Genomic DNA, 19,721 nt, shown 5'->3' with positions numbered 1-19,721 from the left:
ATGTCGCACAATCTGGTTCAGAAACGTGGCCGCTATCCTAAAGGTAAGCGTACATCAATTATTCTTCGAACAGGGGCGCTGAGGATCCTCAGTCGAAGCCGGTATGGGAACTCCTCCCGCCTTTCTGATTAATCGGGAGACACGGAACGATACCGTTGACTGCTTGCTGTAGTGCAATTTCATATTGATGAGGTTGACTTCTTGTTCGATGCATGGGCGTGATACGGTTTTGATCGGCGAGCCATCGTACGGAAATGTCCCCGATGACCATTCGTGAAGATTGACCCAAGCAGATATTCCGACTGAGAGAACGAACCCTCTCACGGCCAGACTCTCGACACGGGGGACTCCTCTCGATGGAGCATCTGACTATCGAGTCCGTGCCCGAGTTTTCTGACTCAATCTGATTGTGCTAACCTTGGGCTCAGAATCTTCTCTCATGGGGCGCCTCACGTCTCACGTGCCTAATCCTGATCTAAGATGGGGCGGATGGATGAGGAGACTGCTCGTGGCTGGAAGTGCCGTCAGATGAGCAAATATTCAGTCTCTTTGAGCAATGTCTCAATCAGTTTCGAGGCGATTGGTGCTCGAATCCTCTCAGATTCGGATTGCCGGATCCACGCAGGCCGTGCGTCAAAGAGCCGCGTTGGGTGGTTTCCCATATTCTGAGAGGAGTCCAAAATGATATTCTGTAGTCTGCCGTGAATGTGTCGTTTATGCAGATAGAATGTAGGTCTCCAGCGGCTCCTTGCACAGACACACATTTCGCAGGACGGAAGTTCGAACGCCAGAATGTTCGCTGCCTGTGACGATAGGGGGACCGCGAGTCGCTCCCGTGCGCGTAGAGATTACTTTTAAATCTCAAGATTTGGATCATCGAGTTTCGTGGCCGAGAGATCTGATCGGAGCATCGAAATATGGCAACGAACCCCCGGCGGCCCTTCCCGAGTCAGAGTGGATTCCGGTAGTCCATTTGCTCGCTTGTTGTGCATCACCGTAGAGGCTCGGTGATCAGGGATAGCGTCTTCCGCTATCTGCGATAGTGACGCGCGATATATCAGGGCTCGAATCGGATCTCTGACTATTTAAGGATAGGCCTAGATTGACTGTGCTGGAATCGAATGCGTTCGAGGAAAGGGGATTGATCCCCGAGAATACGTAAAGGGGAATATACAGACATGATAATATTATATTTATGTCTGTATATAATATATATCAATCTTGACTGCGCTTCCGCAGGCAGGATCTCGCGCAGGATCCGGCAGATTTAATTTTTCCTTCGATAGTGATCCATGTTCAGATGATCAGCTAATTTCCCGTATATTTTTTGCATCCCCTTATAGCTAAACAAGAAAACAACGTCGCCCAGAGCGGATGGCAGGCTCAAACGCTTTCGGTGCCCAGCCAGAGCCAAGGCTTCTCTGACGTAGATTACAACCATCAAAATCAAAAGGATTCTTCCCAACACACAAGCAACAACTACCCCAACCAATGGGGCGATAATCACGTGAGTTCTGGTTCTAGTTCGCCGCCGAAGGGAAAGTTCCGACTGAGCATGGAAACGTCTGGAGTATCCTCTGAGAGAATCCATTGAGCAACTCTATCGAGTGTTCATCAGCCATCAGTTCGCCGGAAAAAGTTTCGCTTGATTTTCGCGTCGAAAACCTCGCTCATTATCCTATGACAGCTGCCCACGGAGCTTTAGAATAAGTCTGACGCTGTTCATTCTGTGTTCGGTCTGAGACTTCCGCTTCATCATGTGATCTCGCGTGGATATCTCTTGTGTTTGAAAATATTTTGTTCTCTGGAGAAACGTCGCTCGCTCTCTGTATTCCACTGGAATGGACTTCCCATTAAGAATTCGGAATCGAGACGTCCTCCGAGATTATACGCTCATCAGTTACCCTTCAATCGAAAAGCTCGACCCAAAACGGTACCTTCCATAGGACCATCCGCTTGGGGTATGGAGGTTTAAGAGCCTGACGTTCGATGGAGGCATCGAATTTCGGCACCCATGCTTCATCGAGGTCCAAATAGCAGAGACGCTCTTGACAACTGTAACGAGTCCGTTCATATCTACATCGATCCTCAGTGATGGAGCGTGTGGATTACATCTTTCACTTAGGCAGAATGGGATTTCTTATCCTGATAGAGGTCCCCTTTCCCCCGAGTCGAAAATCCCTAGGAGATCAGGGATGACGAGCAAACCGCCGCAACGATCTAATATGAGTCCGTTTGCAGGGCGTGATGAATGAGGAGTTCCATCAAAAGTCGGATTCTAATGGCCATAATGCTCAGCAGGATGTGAGTAAGACTGGACATTCTCAGGTCGGCAAGGAGAATTCGAAATTATTCAGAAAAGTTCCGATTGTGTTCAGAACGAAGTGTTCCTCCGTGGCAATCATCGGCGGATCTTTTTAGGTGTGGAGTGATTGGGGCAATCAGGGATGGGAAAACTGGGAAAACAACAATAGTCAGCCATCACTGCCTACCCAGAACTATTATGGTCAAGCGCAACACCAACAGGCTCCGAATCAACAGAGCCCTCAGTACCCCGCATACGATCATGATCAAGTGTATCATAACCAACAGCATGACTCAGGTCTCGCTCGTGAGAGTCACGAATCGTATGCTCCGCAAGTGGATGTGAACAATTTCTCGTACCCAGCGACGTGCTCGACTCCCCTGTATCAGTACAACGATGGGAATTCGGTCCCAGGTTTTGCAACGACTTCCGAGCTTGAGGGATATTCATCCGGAGGCCAGACCCAAGTCCAGCAGATGTACCCGTCCCAATCGACTTTGCCCGGAAACTCACAATCGATAGAACAAGCGGATAGAAGAGACAGCCTCCACCGGGAGCCTCACGGCAACCGAGACTGTGTTCCCGAACTACAGCAGAGGCAACAAGAGCATCCGCAGCAACAACAGCAAGAACATCAACAGCATCAGCAGTATCAACAGCATCAACAGCATCAACAGCATCAACAGCGTCAACAACAACAACAACATTTCGATAACCAGTATCACCACCAGGACCCTCAACATCAGTCGCTACAGAACTTCAATAACCACGACTTTGGCCATGTCCCGCAGCAGGCACCAGGACCGGATCGGTTCCCTGAATACACGGAGACTCATGGCAGCGTAGACTACGGTGCCGGTGTCAACGAGACTGATGAATTTCAATACAACAGCGTCACGGATTCACCTGCGAACACGGAGACTCATGGCAGCGTAGACTACGGTGCCGGTGTCAACGAGACTGATAAACTTCAATACAACAGCGTCACGGATTCACCTGCGAACACGGACGCTCAGCAGATGTCGCTCGGCGGATACAACGCGCAGGCAATGCCATTCGATACGAGTCTGGGACCTGGCGGAGACGACGGGCTAGCGGACAATTACGATAGGGCCACCCCAGGAGCAGCGGAACCTCGGGTTGAAGACGACCTCGAGGATGCGTCACTCGCCCTGCAGGAACACAACGACCAACCGATTTCAGACAGCTGGGATACCCTCGAAGACAACATGGAATGCTTGACTATTCAGGACTATCGCCCGCAAGAATCGAATGCAGCGAGTTGTGAAGCTCAACTTGGAGCTTCTACCCAAGTTCCGACACATCGAATGCAAGAGCAAATCGAACACGGGCAGCAGAATGCTCGAGGCGACCAGCGCGACCCTGAACCGCAGTTTCCCCAAGACGAAGATCGAAGGCCTCACGAAAAGCGGGAATCATTCCGAGAAGATATTCCTCTCGAAGAGGCTCCGCGGCAGTATCCCTCGGGAGCTGTGGACCAGCAACAGCGTCAAGATCCAGAGTCGACCGTGGCCCCGCCGTCGTTATCGGAGGTCTCTGAAACGAGGAACCTCGACACCGAGTCTACGATCGAAGTCGACGACTCCCGGGTCCACCAGGGAGCGAACGACGATGAGCGTTGCTCACCACGTGAGAACTTCATTGAATGCGGCTCCGCGGAGAGACCGATCAGTCGGGGCTCGACGTCGTCCGAACAGAGACGGAATTCGCAAGGTACCACCTTCGACGTCAGCTCTCAGGAACGAAGTTCGTATTTAGCCGACATGGTCAGACCTGCTTCAGAGGGAGCGCCAGCTGAGGGAGAGTCCCCGGCACCGATGGCGTTCCCTGTGCCTTCGCAGAGCTCGGCTCCGAGCTCGACGAACGCTGCTTTCGGCACGGACGACTCCCAAAGCGATTCCAACTCCAATACCATCGCAACCCGAGAGGTCATAGGGCAACGCGCTTCGGCCGAACGGAGCGGTGTTCCGAATGTGTATCAAAACGCATCGTCGATCAGGCAGAGTCCATTGGGAGGAGAAGGAGGGAACCCCGTTTCGGTCGCTCTCAACCCGAAGGCATCCCTGGAGCCTCCGTCTCAACCGCCGAACAGCGAATCGTACAGAAGTGTGAGCTGAAATGTGTGATTGGATACTTCTGCTGGTCATTTGAGATTCTGTTTGAGTTACCGTGACGACGCTTCCACTTTCAGTGCAGTCAGGATGAGAGGACAAGGAGCCGACGCTCCGCGATTTCATCGTCCTCTTCGGACGACAGCGAAGTTGCGGAACATAATCGAGAGACATTGCATCAGAAGGTGGGTAGAACTGGGTATCAGGCAACGTCCTGTAATGAATCGATGGGTTCCCTGCCGATCGAGTCGGACCCCTGGATAAAATGGTTCTCCCCTTGGGAATTGCAGATGAAGGAACGCGCACACGAGCTGCCGGCGGCTTCCAAACGTGAGCAAAGGTGGAGGGACTCACGGGAGAGGCTTCAAAAATATGACTATCATTCAGACAGAAGCGAAATCCGCAAGTATAGGAGGTAAGTTGTCAGGGGAAAATATTCAGTTCTATGGATTCATCATTGTAGACGCCAATGCTTGGACGGCGCGCTCTTCTTTGTGAGAGAAGTCTTCGGTAGGGCACTCCGAGTTCGAAATCTAAAGCTAGTACCCATATCGTTCTGTTTTCTGTTGCAGGAGAGGTCACCGTGACAGTGACGGCGAACGTTCTCGACGAAAAAACGCTAGTGATCGCGACTACGAAGACGAAGACTATTACGAGGAGAAACGGCACCGAAGACGTACCGACCGCAAGCGAAACTCGGACGAAACCGATTTTTCGGAGTATACGGGAGACAAACGACTCAACAAGTACAGAAGTGGAGACGACAGCGAGGCTACCTCTGGTCGACCGAGAAGACGTTCGGACGACGCTCGTCGAATGAGGAGTAGGGACTATCCCGACGAGAGTGATTACGACCTCAGACGGTGAGCCAACGTTTGACCAAGTCCCGGAGGGTTGTGGACCGGGTTCGAGTCCGCTCTTTCGAGACCTCGCACGAGAGCAAGGCTACATATGGCGGTCGATTTTCAGATCCTGCACGCGTCGAGGCGGCCATATCAATCGACGGGACAAACGACCCGACTTCTACCCCGATAGACCTCCGACTCGAGGCTCCTCAGTGAACGACAGCATGACGACTTCACAGATTTCGGATTCCGAGATTTCGCATTTCGGGAGCATGGATGACAGGCGCGGAAGATTCGACCGTCCTTACGCTGTGGGGATGCATCCGGTGCATGATCCCAGGGGTTTCCCATCGAGCTCTCACAAATTCCAGTCGTTAAGTTCGACACTGCATCCGCGGCAGCCACAAGTGCTTCGCGCGCCCCAACAGCCGCTTCATCGCCACCAACAACAGAGTCAAATAAGCGCGGGGATGATACCTCAAGAGCTCACAGGTGGATATCTCGGGAGCGATTGATTGCTCCATTGATTGATCTATTGATCCGAAATGGTCGGAGCAGAAGAGCCCGCGACCAGAACGGACAGAGCATTGAACATTCGACTCCCCTCCAGGTCAAGATCTACAGGTTGTCAGGCACGCCTACAAAACGGATCCTGATTACCGCGCAGTGCTCGATGACTATTTTGTGCAATGCGCTGCCAAAGGATTCGACATCAGACAAGTACGAAGCTACATCTGCGACGAGCCTGACCTACAGCAATCTGTGAGCATGGGGCTCGCTGATTTGAACGAAAGTTTGTCATCGTCTGTTGTGTTCGGTGAAAGTAGCTCACGCCAAGAAGGTGAGTTGATGCACGCACCATGAGCCGCGGACGAATTAGCAAGTGATCGAGCGAGAGCTCTCGGGAGATTTGACTGGATCAATTCGTTCCATCGTTTCAGAAGTCTCAACACCTGAAGAGTTGAAGAAGTACATCATGCCTCACGCTTTCGCCCATTTCACATCGCTCAATACTTTCGTCAAGCTCCATCCGTCGAACAGGACCTTGGATTCAAAACCACCGGCTATTGAGATCCACGATTTAAAGTTGCTCCTGGAAGAAGATCCGGAGAGCAAAGCTCTCGCAAAGTTCCCCGGACCTCTCGTGAGGGCTGACACACACAAGAATCAAGTAGGACGCTCCTCGGAACTCATTTTTGCTCCGGATAGAGATCTTAGCTCTGTGAATTCAGGGAGGATTCGTATCGGCAGTCCAAATTTAATTTCCTTGCTTTCGCAGGTCATCCATTTCTGCAATCAACGGGTCAATGCAATCCGGAAGAATAAGCCCGACGTAGATCATATCGTCGACCGTGAATCGTATGTTTTACTCTGGGAACTTTTGATACTGCTGTTGAGACAGAATGGACTCGTGACAGGGACCGATATCGCCGAGTTGCTCCTCAAGGACGCTCCCTTCGTCGACCCAGCCTCGGTGCAGAAACTTGCGGAGCAGGAGATGTCCCAAATCGAAGAAAGCGACAGGGTGAGAAGAACGCTCGACGGTGCAGCACTCAAGTGAGATATTCGACGGGGATCCCAGTTTGAATTTTTCTCCGTCGATTTCCAGGCGAGCTCCGAAGATAGCCAAACCACCGTCGACGGCACAAGGCTCAATCGTAAGGCATCGCGAGGTATTCGGCGCCAAGGTCTCAGTCCTGAGCAAGCCTTGTCGAAATTCCGGGAGCTCCTGCTGTTCGGTCATCGTAAGGAGGCGATCGAACACGCCATCCGTTGTGAACTATGGGGGCATGCCCTCTCTCTGTCATCGAGGATGGATACAAAAATGTATGCCTACGTAGATTCCAAGTTCCACCAGTCGTTCGCAGGAAACGATCCTCTGCAAACTGTTTATCAGCTATACTCTGGTCGACAGGTGAGCTTATTTTTCCCTCTTGTTCGGGCAATCTAATTGCTCCGAAACAATTCACTTCGTGAGCTCAACCGGAGAGAGTTTGTCATTTCACCTGAATCTCAGCTCCTCTCTGCCATCGGAATCGAAAGCTCCTCTCTCAGACCCATGAATCTAGGATCCGAACGCATCAAACTAATCAATCCCGTCGCTTCTTGTACTTAGCCGACTTCAGTGACTTGCGTGGGGGATGTAACCTGGGGAGACTGGAGACCTCATCTTGCTATGATTCTAGCAAACCCGTCCGCTAGGCCGGAAATCGACGCAGGGTATGCTCTCTTGCATTGCGTGATCAGAAGGATATCTCGGAAAATACATATATACAGAGTCGAAGAGAATTATCGTCCTTGCAGATCGATCGTAACGATGGGAGACATTCTTCTTTCGAGAGGATGTCTGTATGCCGCACACTTTTGTTACCTCATGGCTCAGGTAGATTTCGGCGAGTTCCAAGACAAGAGGTGCAAACTTGTCCTTCTTGCCACCAGTCACATGTGAGTTGTAATGAAGCTAACCGGATTCGGCACACAACCTACGATTTCATTTTGTCGGATCCCGACGAGGAGCTTTCGCCTGATAAGGGATTCCTTTCCAGGCAAAACTTCGCCGAATTCGCGACGAACGAGGCAATCATGTGCACCGAGATTTACGAGTACGCGAAGTCCCTTTCGAACCCGGGCTACACTCTCCCAAGTCTGGGCTTGTATAAATATCTCCATGCGAAGCGCTTAGTCGACCGGGGTTTCGTTCAGGAAGCACTTCACTATTGCGAACGACTGTCGATCGAGATTGTCAGGTACATTAGGGATGGTCTCGTACAGGATGACATTCATCCTAGTGTCTATCTATCTAGTGACCCATTTGAAATCGCCAAGCGTCCTATGAGGAGCGACTGACTGTTTGGTATCCGCAGGAATCACTTCGCCTACAAACCCGAACTCATTCACGAGGTCTACTGCTTAGCTTCGAGATTACGTTACCACGATGCCCACTACAGTCAAGATGCGGTTAATCAAGACTTGGGACATCCTCAATGGCTCATGGTTCTCGAGGAAGTCGATATCGCGCTGCAGGTCTGTCCTATTCGAATGAATTTCCTCAGGCATTTCGCACTTATATGATCAACGAGGGGCATCGATTCCTCTTCATCCATTGATCTGACAGTCTATCCTTGTTCCAGAGTGGTCAGCCGGTCGATCGGAATCTCGAGAGTAGAAGACCATCCGACTTCGAAGAATCCCAGGTGAAAATGGAAGCGCAGTATTGTGAAGCTCCGGTGCGGCCCCAAGAGCAGCAAGAGATCCACCAAATACATCAAGTTCCGCAAAGTGCACCATCGCAAACGTTCGACCAATCGCTGCAGCAGCAGCAACAGCAGCAACAAGAACAAGCATATGGCTACTACGCGCAGGTGAATCGCAGATTCTGAATGTTCATTTCCGTATACCAATTTTCTTCGGGAAATGAAAAAGTTTGTAAACCCTGTAAATTGGACGTTTACAGCAACAGCAGCACCATGAACACCAACACCAGCAGTCAAGTTTCTACGGACAGCTGAACGCCAGTCCCCCTTCTCAAGAAGCCCGTGATGAGCTTCCAACCAATCAAGCGAGAGACACGCCAGATTACTCGAACGAGGTTGGTTCCTCTTAGCTTCTGAGGGATCTTGCTCGATGTCATCGATTTTAGTCGGAACGGGAGGATATATCCATATGCTATACTTATTCCTCGATGCCCCTCCAAGTCCCCGGAATCCCGAGAGTATCGGCATATTCCGCGGGAGCCTCAGCCTAGGGAGAGGCAGTGCACCCTCAATCTTCAGAAATCCGACAATGCACATGAAGGGAATGACAGGGAATGACACTGTCAGTCGTACCTTTTCGCGGGTCGCTCAGTCGAGAAGATTCGAGCAGAAGTCCCCCGATGCTGCAAAGATTATAATCTGAGGAAATTCACCTAATACACTCTTTTCAGCAATACTCGCGGAGCAGCTCCGTGGACGGGATCCACCAGGTGCCGGCAGCTCACGCACCCCCGCTCGAGCATTCGAATTCTTTCGGGGCTCAGGCTCAATATGGACAGCGACGAAGCATCGCTTCCATCTCCAGTTCTATAACGTCGGCGACAACTAATGAATCAATGAAAATGGCCCCGCTACATCAGGTCCGTGAAATCACAATTAGGGAGCGAACGATCCTGCGAAAATTGAAGCATTCTGCATGAAAATTTGGTCGAGTGAAGTTCTTTTGACCAGGGATCTTCGACGCCTTTCCAGGATGAAATGATATCTTATCAGCAACAAACGCAGTCGCCGGTACAGACGAAATCGGAAAGGATGTCCCCGGGAGCCTCGTAAGAGTTTATCGCCTCCTCTCGTTGTGGCATTCGAGACAATCCGGAATTTCCATATCGTAATCAGAACTTGCTCTGAGGTAAATAATAATCTTTCCCTTCCCTTTCAGTCCCTCACCGGGGAAAAATTCCGCGCCATCGAACCGTGCTGGGTCGAGCTGGTTGCCTGGAATCCTTAAGAATTTCCTTCCCAAAGGACCGAATCAGATGATCCTCCCTGATGATAAAGAGCAATCGGTAAATGAGAGATCCGTAGCCATATTCGAAAGCTAATGATTCGCGTTCAGCTTCCTGGCCGCAATTGGCTTGGTGATGAAAGTGCGTCTAGGAGCTAGGAACTATTGTTACAAACGGGGGCTACCTTGCAGATCGTTTGGGATGCAAACAAAAAAATTTGGGTCGATCGGAACGCTGACCCTGCGACCCAGGGAGCTGCATCGGCGTTGCCGCCACCGCCATCGGATATCGGTCGAGGCGAAGCGCCCGTTCCGCCGATACCTACCATGGTGGGTTCTGCTACGATGCGACGCATTTCCTTTGTTCGACTCCGTATCGGTGCCAAGCGCAGCCTACAGCGCGGTTTTCCCGCGTCGTCCAAGTCCAGACGCTTCTCACTGATCCCCCGCGGCGACATGAATTCATAAGATGATATTGTCGATGATTTTTCTGTTGCTCGAGCATTTCCCACCAATCACAAGACTCATACAGTAAAAGCTCGTTATAACGACCCCCATTACAACGAAATTCTCGTTACAACGAACAAGGAATTTCTCCTCCTTCGGCCAGCTCGCCATAGGGATAGTGTTGAGCGGCATTCGTTACAGCGGAAACTCGGTACAACGAACCAGTTTCCTCGGTCCCTTCGTGCTCGTAGTAACGAGCTTTTACTGTATTTCAAAGTATTCACGTATATATTCTGTCCCGTCCACGGGAGATTCTCTCATAGATACAGCAGACTCCTACATAGATACAGTACTCCAGACTTTGTACTCTTGTACAAAGAAGGTTTGTACAACACCTTCTTTCTCCTCCGGAACTCATTTCAAATTGACTTTCTGCTCGCAAATTCTCTTCACTTCGTCGTCAAAGACTCGATCTGAATCGGTTTCTGTATTAACTGTAGACCCAACTGTAGAGCTCAGAGCTACGAGAGCCCGTGATGGCGTGCGTCGCGTAACCAGGCACCGCCGTTTGTCGGGAATAATACATAGTATGTGTGTAGTCCAGCCGTCGGCCTCGGAAGCACGGAAAGAGCCTAACGTGGAACGCAATATGGAATCGGGTCTCTAGATAGAGGCAGTCGTCGAGTATCGAGTCGTGACGCTTTTCTTTCGTCCTCAGTCATCCGCTCAATCTTTTCCCCAAGTCATTCCATCGGCCTCGGATGCGAGTCGTAAACAACCAGACCCAGTTCAGCAGGCAGCGCCCCCTAATGGGTCAAATCGATTCAGAAGGTCGAATAACAAACGTAAGTTCCCAACTTATTGTTATGACGTAATAGCTTGACGTCTCGACTCAACGGGTTGTTTTCAGGTCGCTTCGTTGACGTTGTTGAAAATACTATCCATACGGGATCCGCGATGCCCTCAATCCCTCCAATCGATGCCGGGGGAGCTGTTCCACAGATGATGATGCCCGCGCTGCAGCCTCAATACATGTTGCCGGCTCTACCTCGAGGGGAGGAAGGAGAGGCTTTTGATTTGCTCTCTCACGGAGCCAGATTCGACGACCAATCACAGAATCAAGAATCAGGTGATTTTGTCTCGCTCTTGACAATGATGGGTTGCTTCCAATGAACGAGAGCTGTATGCTCCGGTACTAACTCTTGCTTCGATTGTGTTTCAGAGGAGCAGTGAGGCCAGTGGCGGGCAGCAGGCACTAATATAGGCATAATTTTGACTCTTCGAGCCGCTATGAGGTTTCAACATCGTTACATTCACGAGGAGTGCGGCACGGAGTCCCCTATACACAAAGAAATATATTGTCTCTTCTGCGGATGCCGATTTCTACTCTCATTGAAATCAATGTTGAGATTTAGCTCTTGTTCAATTACACACCGAATAAAAATATTTTAAATACCTGGAAGGTGCAAGAAACTCGCGCTCGAGTAGATCCTGGCCATTGGATATCGTCGAGCCGGCCATCGGCTAGCGCTACTCGGAACGAACCGAAGGATTATCCGTGGGAAGTTCAGTTCAGGACTTCAGTCGCTGGAGCGCTCGAAACTCCGTCACGAGCGAACGAAAAAGAGACTCGTCGAATTGTTTCGTCGGCTCGATGCGGCAGCCCCTAAATTCATTCGACGTTTATTCGGGTCTTCGGGTCTCCGAGTAACTTCCGGTCCGGGAATCGAGACGAATCCCCGAGCGATCGGATCATCTGAGCAATTGTCATTCTTCCGGACACGAGCCGCCGAATAAAGATGGGCCGGGAATCACAGCCCCGGTCGCTCGATCGACGGGATCGGTTAGGTCAGCGGTTCCCCCTTTTCTTTTCAGCGCGAAACTCTCTCCGAATCTTCGTTTGTGCGGGACCCCTTGTGATTCCTTTCCGAAATCGCGTGTCGGTGCCTTGGCTAGACGACGAATATGTCCCTGTCTTTCTTTGAATTATAAATTCCTAGTACAAAGAGGAGTTCTGTCGCAGTGTGGCCAGTCGATATCCCTGCAAGCCATTCCAGACGTATTTTTCCGTAGGATCACAACTCGAGTCATTTTCACCGACTTTCGGGACCTCGGAGAAAGGGAGCTGGGACCCGCGAGGAGTCTTAGGATACCCTTCCGGAGTCCCTGCGCTGGAGGATTCTCAGGAAGAGCCGCCTGGTTTGAGCAGTTGTATCCTGCAGCGCTTGCGAGAGAGATCAGGCCATTGGAGGTTCCCGGAGATCGCGATATCGCCGTTGAATCAGGATCTGAGGGGGGGACGCCAAGTTGCTACCCCAAAACAAAAGGCGACTGTCAAAGGTACGGCGGGATCCTGAAGACATTTTCTCGCTTTACGGAGGAGGAGAGGAAGATTGTCCGCGGAATTCTGGCTTGACTGGCACGGAAAAGTTTCTCGCGACGCATGGCGTAATGAGGTTCAGCTCCAGTTAGGCTGGCTTCTGACTTGAGGATACGAAGAGGTGCTCCGAATCGCGCGAGCCTCAGGTTTCACCCTCGGAAATGGCCTATGGGAAACGCTACTGCATAGGAGATGCGGAAAATCTTCGAGTTCCGCCATCACTCCGATGTACATACTGAGGGACTCGTTGAAAAGGACAAATCGGACGCTGAGGAACATGGTTCGTGAATTCTAATTGGATTCGATTGGACTCCATTCCCGTACATATCTCGAATCTGATCAAGGCATCAACGATGAGGCAACAATGGTGGCGGCATTTTCTCGAAGGGTTCAAGATCGGGGAATATCCGTCATCGAAGGAGGTCCTCATTTTAATTCGCAGGCGGATCCCTTTCCGAAGGCACAAGCAGCATCCATGCTCATCAGTCCCTTATCGATGGACCATGAACTGATATTGCCGGATATCGGACTGAGTGAGATCCATGCGGAGTAGCGTTGCATATCCCCTAGCTATGTCTTACGATTAGTATTCTGGATCCGTCAGGGATACTTTCTTAGCGAGCAGCATCGGGAGAAATGAGCATCTGACTGACTGAGACGATCCCGCTCGAAGGCAAATGCCCCGAAGTACTCAATCAGTGCTCCGCATTCTTCTGTATAACCGGCGCGGCAGTCTCCTGTGAAAGCCCAATTTTGCAATCTGTCGGGAACGATCGATCGGCTGCCCTGTCCAGGAACTCGAACTCCTCGCGCACTGATTGTTGTGCCAGATTCAAGCTGATCAAGCAAAACCCGATGCAATCCTCACTCTCACCTTTAATGGCTCTTTCACAATTATTCGATACGCAATCACTCATTAGATACACAGGGCGGTGGAATGTCGCGGTAAATCTATTCATCGCGCTTCGATTCGATTCAGTGTATAATACATGCACCCGCGTGGGCGCCCGAACTTTGCTGGGCTGCTATTGTGATTGTGGATCGCCCATAATCTTCGTCTAAGACTTATCTATTCATCTATGTACATAAAGTAAGAAGCATCAACTTTCATATATGTAGAGAGGGAGTCAACGAGGAAAATCCACGGGAGCAGAGCTGTCATATGAGAATCCGCCACAAATCGAAGGGCAGCTACGGTCGGACGAGCTCACCGTGCGTGCGTGCGTGGGGTTGTGTTCGATTGAGAGACCGCGGAGTGCTGGTGACGCATACGATCCTGGATCATGAGTCTCTCTTCGAAGCGGGGAAGATGAATGATTGCTTAGACGTCCCGTCCTGATTATGCGCGAGCTTCCGCGACGCGTCACCCTGAAGGAATCAAAGAACAAAATCACGCAAATTCGTGCGAATCACGCTTCCCTGGGATACCGCAGGATTCAGCGAATTCGTTCATTGTTCGATACTCACCGTCGCGGTGGTGCTTCCTCGCTCAGGACGCGCGTAAGTGTTCTCTTCATTCAACGGTATCAGAATCGGCGGCGGCCGCTGCTCATTCGGCGGATGAGGTGCCGATGCGGCCAGATTTTCGTCTTGCCCAATCAAGGGAGGCTTACCGAAGAAGGAGCCGAAAGCGGAAGCGATACTGCCGAAAAGTGGATCGTCTTGCACGGTCGTGTGAAGATTCTGATCCGGGAGATCGCTGTTCACGATGGGAATTCTGGGGGGTCTCGGCTCTCCGGGAACAGGAGTTGTCATCGCTATGATATTTTCCTCGTCGTTCGCCGGCTTCGTGTTCGGCTCGACAGCGGTATCCGTTGAAAACTGAGGAAGTTTGTTCTTGATACTGTTCAATGTCTGTAGCGTTCCGATAAGACTGGGGGCTTTCTCTGCTCCCGTCGGCTTCAGATTGAAGAGAGGCTGAGTGAGATTAATCAGTGTCGCGAGGCTGAACGGTGATTGTGATGATGCAGCCACACTATTGCTGTAAGGAGAATCTTGGTGCGCATACGGCCTCGCCGTCGTTGATGGGAGCGGTGGATAGTCTGCACTAGCAATTACTTCACCGCCAGCGGTGCCGCACGTATTTTCGTAAGGATTCCATTGACACTTTCGCGGTGCTCCCAAATTGAACACACTAGCCAAGCTGAAATCGGGTGCTTTCGTCAGGAACTCGCCGACGCAATCTCCGCCGCGACGACCGACAAGATTAGCTCTTTGACGGTCGCTGAGGCTGGCGGCGGCGGATCCCCCGAGTTGTGCGTACTCCCTACAGTCGGAGAAGACTTGTGCGGTCTGAATGGCCTCGGCGGCTTGAGAACAATGGAACACGGCTTCGTAGTTGGCCTGGCAGTGGAAGAACTTCTCACAACCGGGGCATCGGACGCTCCTCCGGAAATTCGAGGCCATCTTCCTAGTTGCACATATCACGTTCGGGCTGAACTGTCGCTTGAGATGCTTCCGCAGACAGAGGGCGAACTCATCCCATCGAACTAGTATTGGACTCGCGAACACTGGTAACGCGAAAGAGAGCAGTACGAGTGGACACCACAGACGCATGCTGCCCGATAACCGCCAGTCAGCGCCAATTCAATACAGCGGACAAAAGCAAGACATGCAGTCGCCGGATTTCGTCTGTGTCCGCAGTGAATATACGCATCGAGGCTCGGGCCGCACGGATATGTCAAATGATCATCTTGTCTTACGGCAGCAGAAGGCGCAGAACGTTGTGGCGAGAGAAACTTCAGTCATCCACCGGAGGGGACAGCCCGAAGGAAATGATAAACAGGGAGCGGCCAAATACGACTAGGGAAATCCCGAAGAGCTTTCAAGGCGAGACTTTCGCTTCGCAGTGACACAACCGAAGAAAGTCTGACACAGTTACCCAAAGAAAGGAGTTGCAGTGGAAAGTTCCCTTAACACTTTGAGGGGGCTCCAGAGAAGCTCAAACGCGGGCCGGAGCGTCGAAAACTCCGAGTTTCCTGAGGATCCTCTTTTCTTTGTGCATGTTTGGACGATTCGACTATCTCCTCAAGATCGGGGGCAGTCACTCGAATTTTGTGGTGAAATCCGAGTTGGGGACGCTGCTCAGCCAGGTTCATTGCGGAGTTTTATTCTCCCCCGTCGCTTCCTGGGGCGAAGCCCCCGAGTCAATTCCTTAGGTAGGATCGGAAGTCATTCCAACGTGATCCCGCATTCGGGATCCGATCTCCCGGGAATGCTCTTGAAGCTTCCGAACATTTCCGGATTCACATTGTCTCCACGAGTCTTCAGCTCTGGGGGGGGGAACTGGGATGCATGATATAAAGGCTGCTGAAGTTCAGTATAGGCTTCGCGGCTTAGAAGTTCTCTTCATTTCACCACTCTGGCTCTAGAGGTGGAGTCCCCGACCCAATTATTCGGAATCCAAATTTATTCCACCACGATTCGACGCTTGAAGCTCGAAGCCTCAAGATAGAGATCCGCAGAATACGTCAATTCCTTCACAAGAATGGAGCATTTGCAGAATCATTGCTCAGATAAGCAACCATTCGCAGAATCTACAAGCCGCTGCTACATCCCATGTTGTCGGTTGTCGTTGAGCCAGAACCTCGCCGGAATTTCATTCGTTCCCTCGTGGGGGGTAGGGGTGCGCTTGAACTGCGCATCTTGCGGGTGGGATTCCAGGATTCGTGTCTTCGGGAAGCGCGTGATTCTCGATTCTGGTTAGATTCTATACGCTGCTGGGCTCTATTCACCGGAAGCCGGAACCATATAAGGAAGTTGCAGTCGGTCAAACCTTGAAGAGGGTCCGCGTATCGAAGACTCGTCTCTCATCGCCGTGAGAATGAGCATATCAGGGGAAGTCGTGTCTAAGCGACTTATCTCGAGTTCCCTGAAGAGTCCTCCGCAGGCGTATTCGACAGAATATGCACCGCCCTCTTCTCAGAATGGCATTTTCGACACTTTGAAATCGAGTGTAGTCGCGCTCCACGGAAAGAAGAGAGGAAGAAGTTCCAGGAGGAAACGTTCCGGGCTGCTTGCTCACTTGGAGTCCCACAGAAGACCCGTGTTCGGGATATACTTCCTCCGAACACGCCGAACATGCTGCAAATAGAACGGTGCGACGAGCTGAGCTCATCCTCCGAAGTGTCGGAGCGCCGAGATCTAGGGTCGATCATCATTTGAATCATTCCCTTTCGCAATCATGCGAAAGCGAACGGAGGATCCTTCCTGAAGAGGATGCACCACATCCGATCGTGGGAGGCCTCGGGAGAAACCGGTCTCCGTGAGCATTTCCGACAGGGTAAGGATAGGGGAGTGGATTCATCTGCTTCTGCATTGGAATCTTCCCATTTGGAAAGTCCCCTCGAGGTGTAAGAGGAAGATGAAGCTCGAGTATTCCCGTACGAGAGATTCGTGGACCAGGATTCGTAGAACGCAGTGTGAATACGAGGGGAGGCCTACTACTCCGGCCTCCGATCCGTCGCCAGATAGGTGGATTCGAGGATCCTTCGCAATCTCCAGGAATCGCGAAAAGACTCAGAGCTAAATGATAAACTCTGAGATGTCCTTCTCGATGCGTACGCTCTCTAGTCCAGTCTCGCTTCGAGTGGAGGTGTTGTGTCTCGTTAGAAGCACTTCCGAAGTTCCCGCCATGGTTCCGATGGAGCGGAGGAGCTGAAAGGTTTCGGTTGAAGACAGCGATCCGTGCTTGCTAGAGAGCGGCCGAAAGAATCGGCAATTGTGGAGGGTAAAATAAAAACGATTGTGACCGTGATCCCTGGAGACTGCTGCTCGATTCAGCAAGATAGAACAGGAAGCGAGAGCCGATTCGAGGGTCGCGGGCACTTTTGAAGGGAGCAGACAGACAACAGGATAGGCTGGTCCATGATCATGGGAACTCTTTTTAATCTCGAGCTAAACTCCCACTGGATTAACTTCCAACATGGATTGGTGTGGTCAAGGATTAACTGGCAATGATTCGGCCGGATTTCCCTATAAGCACTCAAATCAGGAGACATGCAGGAGAAAAAGCCTCGAGGTCGCGAAACTCTCGTTTATTAGAGAACCCAGATGAGAGAATCACATCCTCTTCTCCATCTGATTGTCATTCAGGCTCGGAGTCCTCAGCGACTTCATTCTAGCCTCGCGGGAATGTAGCCTACTTCGAAGATCGGATCAGGAACTTTCTCGTTCTCAGTAAGCGGGAACAATCTCCCCGACTCCTCGAGATGGCGCATCAGAGAGTCGAGCGTCTCCTGCGAAATCGTCTCGGAGGATACCGTGAGTTCCGACGACCAGACTTGCGCAATGGATGCTGATCGCTGCGTTCTGTGGAACAGCACCTGATGATGCTGAAATACGTTATGGCAGATGACTTCCAATAGATCGCATGCGAGGCAACGAGAGTAATAAACGTCAGAGGCAGTCGTAACATTTTCCTAAGCTGCCATGTGAGTGACTGCAGCGAATTCAGCGAACCTGGCTGAAGACGACAGGCTCCTCGACTTTTCCCGGAAGTGGTAAGCTATACTTCGCTGGAAACATATGAACATCGTTCTCCAGCACCCAAATCAGCAACGTGTCTCCCGATGATTCCTGAAAATCACGGAGCGCTCTTCGTTCGACTTCAAGGTGGTTCACAATGTCGGTGAGGACGAAGTACCGCGCGACACTCACCGAGTTCAGAATTAATCTGCAATGAATACCACCGTGCGCGACCTGCTCTTCGATCAGTTTCGCTGCGAGTTTCAGCGGGGTTTGCGAGTTCACGATGCGCGAAGTTTTTGCATCTTTGAGATCAACGTTCATACGATTGAAATAAACACACTGCTGCGAGACGCTTTGTCCGACGATAGTATCACAGAGGCGACAGATAACAGAGAGATTTCGGAGGTCCGCCTGAAATCGATTACGCGATTAAGTTCGGTTCATTCCCGATCGGGTGTCAGGCTCCAACCCGAAACGACCTGGAGAGTCCCAGAGATTGATGAAAACAAACCATAGAGTCACACGATATCGCATTGACGTGCAGCATCAGCTTCGTCTTCGAGTAAAACAAGTCCTCGAGTTTCGGTTGGAGTCTCTTCGGTAAAAATGCGTTCCGGCCAAGTTCGAGACCCTGAGAGAGGTGATGATAAATTTTTCAAATTGTCCTTATCCCTTCACATGCACATCGGTATAGATATTCGAGAGACAGAGATCGGCTCGCGTCGGCTTGTAGCGCTCTGAGGTGAGGATTATTATTTCAACCCACTTTGGAGGCCTCTCCATCCCCCGGCTGCTCCCGGAGAGCGTCTGTATGGGAATCATCGCTGAGGACAAGCAGAGATTCATTAGTCCGGATCCATCCGGCTCGCCTGCGTAGTGCAAATCCTCTGTGAATCAGACCGCAGAAACCTACACGGAACCGTGGTCATCTTTGTGACAAAACCACATATCTTGCGATGATTGCCAATTTTCCGACGGGAGGGGAAGAATCCTCTCGAAGTTCCATTCGTCCCTCGTCAAGAGGGAGTCGCATGCTTTACAGCGTATTTCGAATTGACCCGAATCGGGCAGGACTTCCACTGAAAGCAAAAATCTCATGTACGCTTTGGGTACTGAAATACAGCTTGGTGAGTAATACCGAGAATCTCAAACGGATGCTAAAGAACCCCCTGTATCCAATGCCCGGGCTTCGCCTCGAGTATCATGAATCAAACTGACCATTCCGTCTAGGAGGCTTTTCCGCCGGCTGTGACACCAATTTTAAGTGGATCGTCCCGTCACCCATTATTGGCGAGCTCACAGACCCCTGCGCGGGATCTTCTGATGTCCACCTTAGGGTGTTCCAATCCCCGAGGGACTCCAAATCGATCACGAATCCCTCTAGAATCGATCAGGTTGAGCCGATGCTCAAAAAATTGAGAAGATTCGACGAGATCTCTCATGGAGTCGCTACTGAGAAATTTTCTTGCCTCCGAGCTTCAGATCAATGGAGTTATTTCCATCTCTCGTGTCCGACAGCCTCATACAGGATTTGGCGATTGTTATCGTCCACGGTGTGTCTGAATGAGGAATAAAGCTCAGCGTGCACATCCGCAAGGTGGGTCGGTATTCAACTCTCAAGTTTATTCCCTCTACCATGTTGCCTGGAAGAGAAATCATTGGGA

At 51.1% G+C, this 19,721-nt stretch overlaps 3 protein-coding genes across 3 annotated transcripts; 1 reads left to right on the top strand and 2 right to left on the bottom strand.

Annotated features, from left to right (window-relative positions):
• Positions 1–11,441, top strand: Sec16 (endoplasmic reticulum export factor secretory 16). Its single transcript, XM_029112617.1, has 26 exons — positions 1–43; positions 1,344–1,507; positions 2,242–2,304; positions 2,422–2,712; positions 2,992–4,434; positions 4,518–4,622; positions 4,728–4,852; positions 5,010–5,300; positions 5,407–5,774; positions 5,893–6,089; positions 6,181–6,453; positions 6,562–6,807; positions 6,892–7,197; positions 7,399–7,502; positions 7,587–7,727; positions 7,829–8,029; positions 8,147–8,306; positions 8,414–8,644; positions 8,737–8,871; positions 9,208–9,396; positions 9,509–9,585; positions 9,696–9,822; positions 9,954–10,091; positions 10,927–11,053; positions 11,119–11,337; positions 11,431–11,441. Exons 1-26 carry the CDS (start codon positions 1–3, stop codon positions 11,439–11,441), a joined length of 5,775 nt encoding a protein of 1,924 aa, XP_028968450.1.
• A 2,428-nt stretch (positions 11,442–13,869) lies between these two features.
• LOC108864814 (uncharacterized) lies at positions 13,870–15,144 on the bottom strand. Its single transcript, XM_018641049.1, has 2 exons — positions 14,056–15,144; positions 13,870–13,956 (listed from the first exon to the last, which is right to left on the bottom strand). The coding sequence occupies exons 1-2, from the start codon at positions 15,142–15,144 to the stop codon at positions 13,870–13,872; spliced, it is 1,176 nt and encodes a 391-aa protein (XP_018496565.1).
• A 2,465-nt stretch (positions 15,145–17,609) lies between these two features.
• Positions 17,610–19,721, bottom strand: LOC100904870 (E3 ubiquitin-protein ligase E3D). The gene is made up of 8 exons (XM_003747434.2): positions 19,527–19,721; positions 19,276–19,437; positions 18,971–19,136; positions 18,824–18,881; positions 18,569–18,688; positions 18,247–18,468; positions 18,049–18,165; positions 17,610–17,921 (listed from the first exon to the last, which is right to left on the bottom strand). The coding sequence occupies exons 1-8, from the start codon at positions 19,714–19,716 to the stop codon at positions 17,703–17,705; spliced, it is 1,254 nt and encodes a 417-aa protein (XP_003747482.2). The 5' UTR covers positions 19,717–19,721; the 3' UTR covers positions 17,610–17,702.

This window comes from Galendromus occidentalis, unplaced genomic scaffold (assembly GCF_000255335.2).
Source record: "Galendromus occidentalis unplaced genomic scaffold, Mocc_1.1 scf7180000077522, whole genome shotgun sequence".
Taxonomy (NCBI): domain Eukaryota; kingdom Metazoa; phylum Arthropoda; class Arachnida; order Mesostigmata; family Phytoseiidae; genus Galendromus; species Galendromus occidentalis.
Note: the sequence above shows the minus strand (reverse complement) of the source record. Positions and strands in the feature narration are given on the sequence as shown.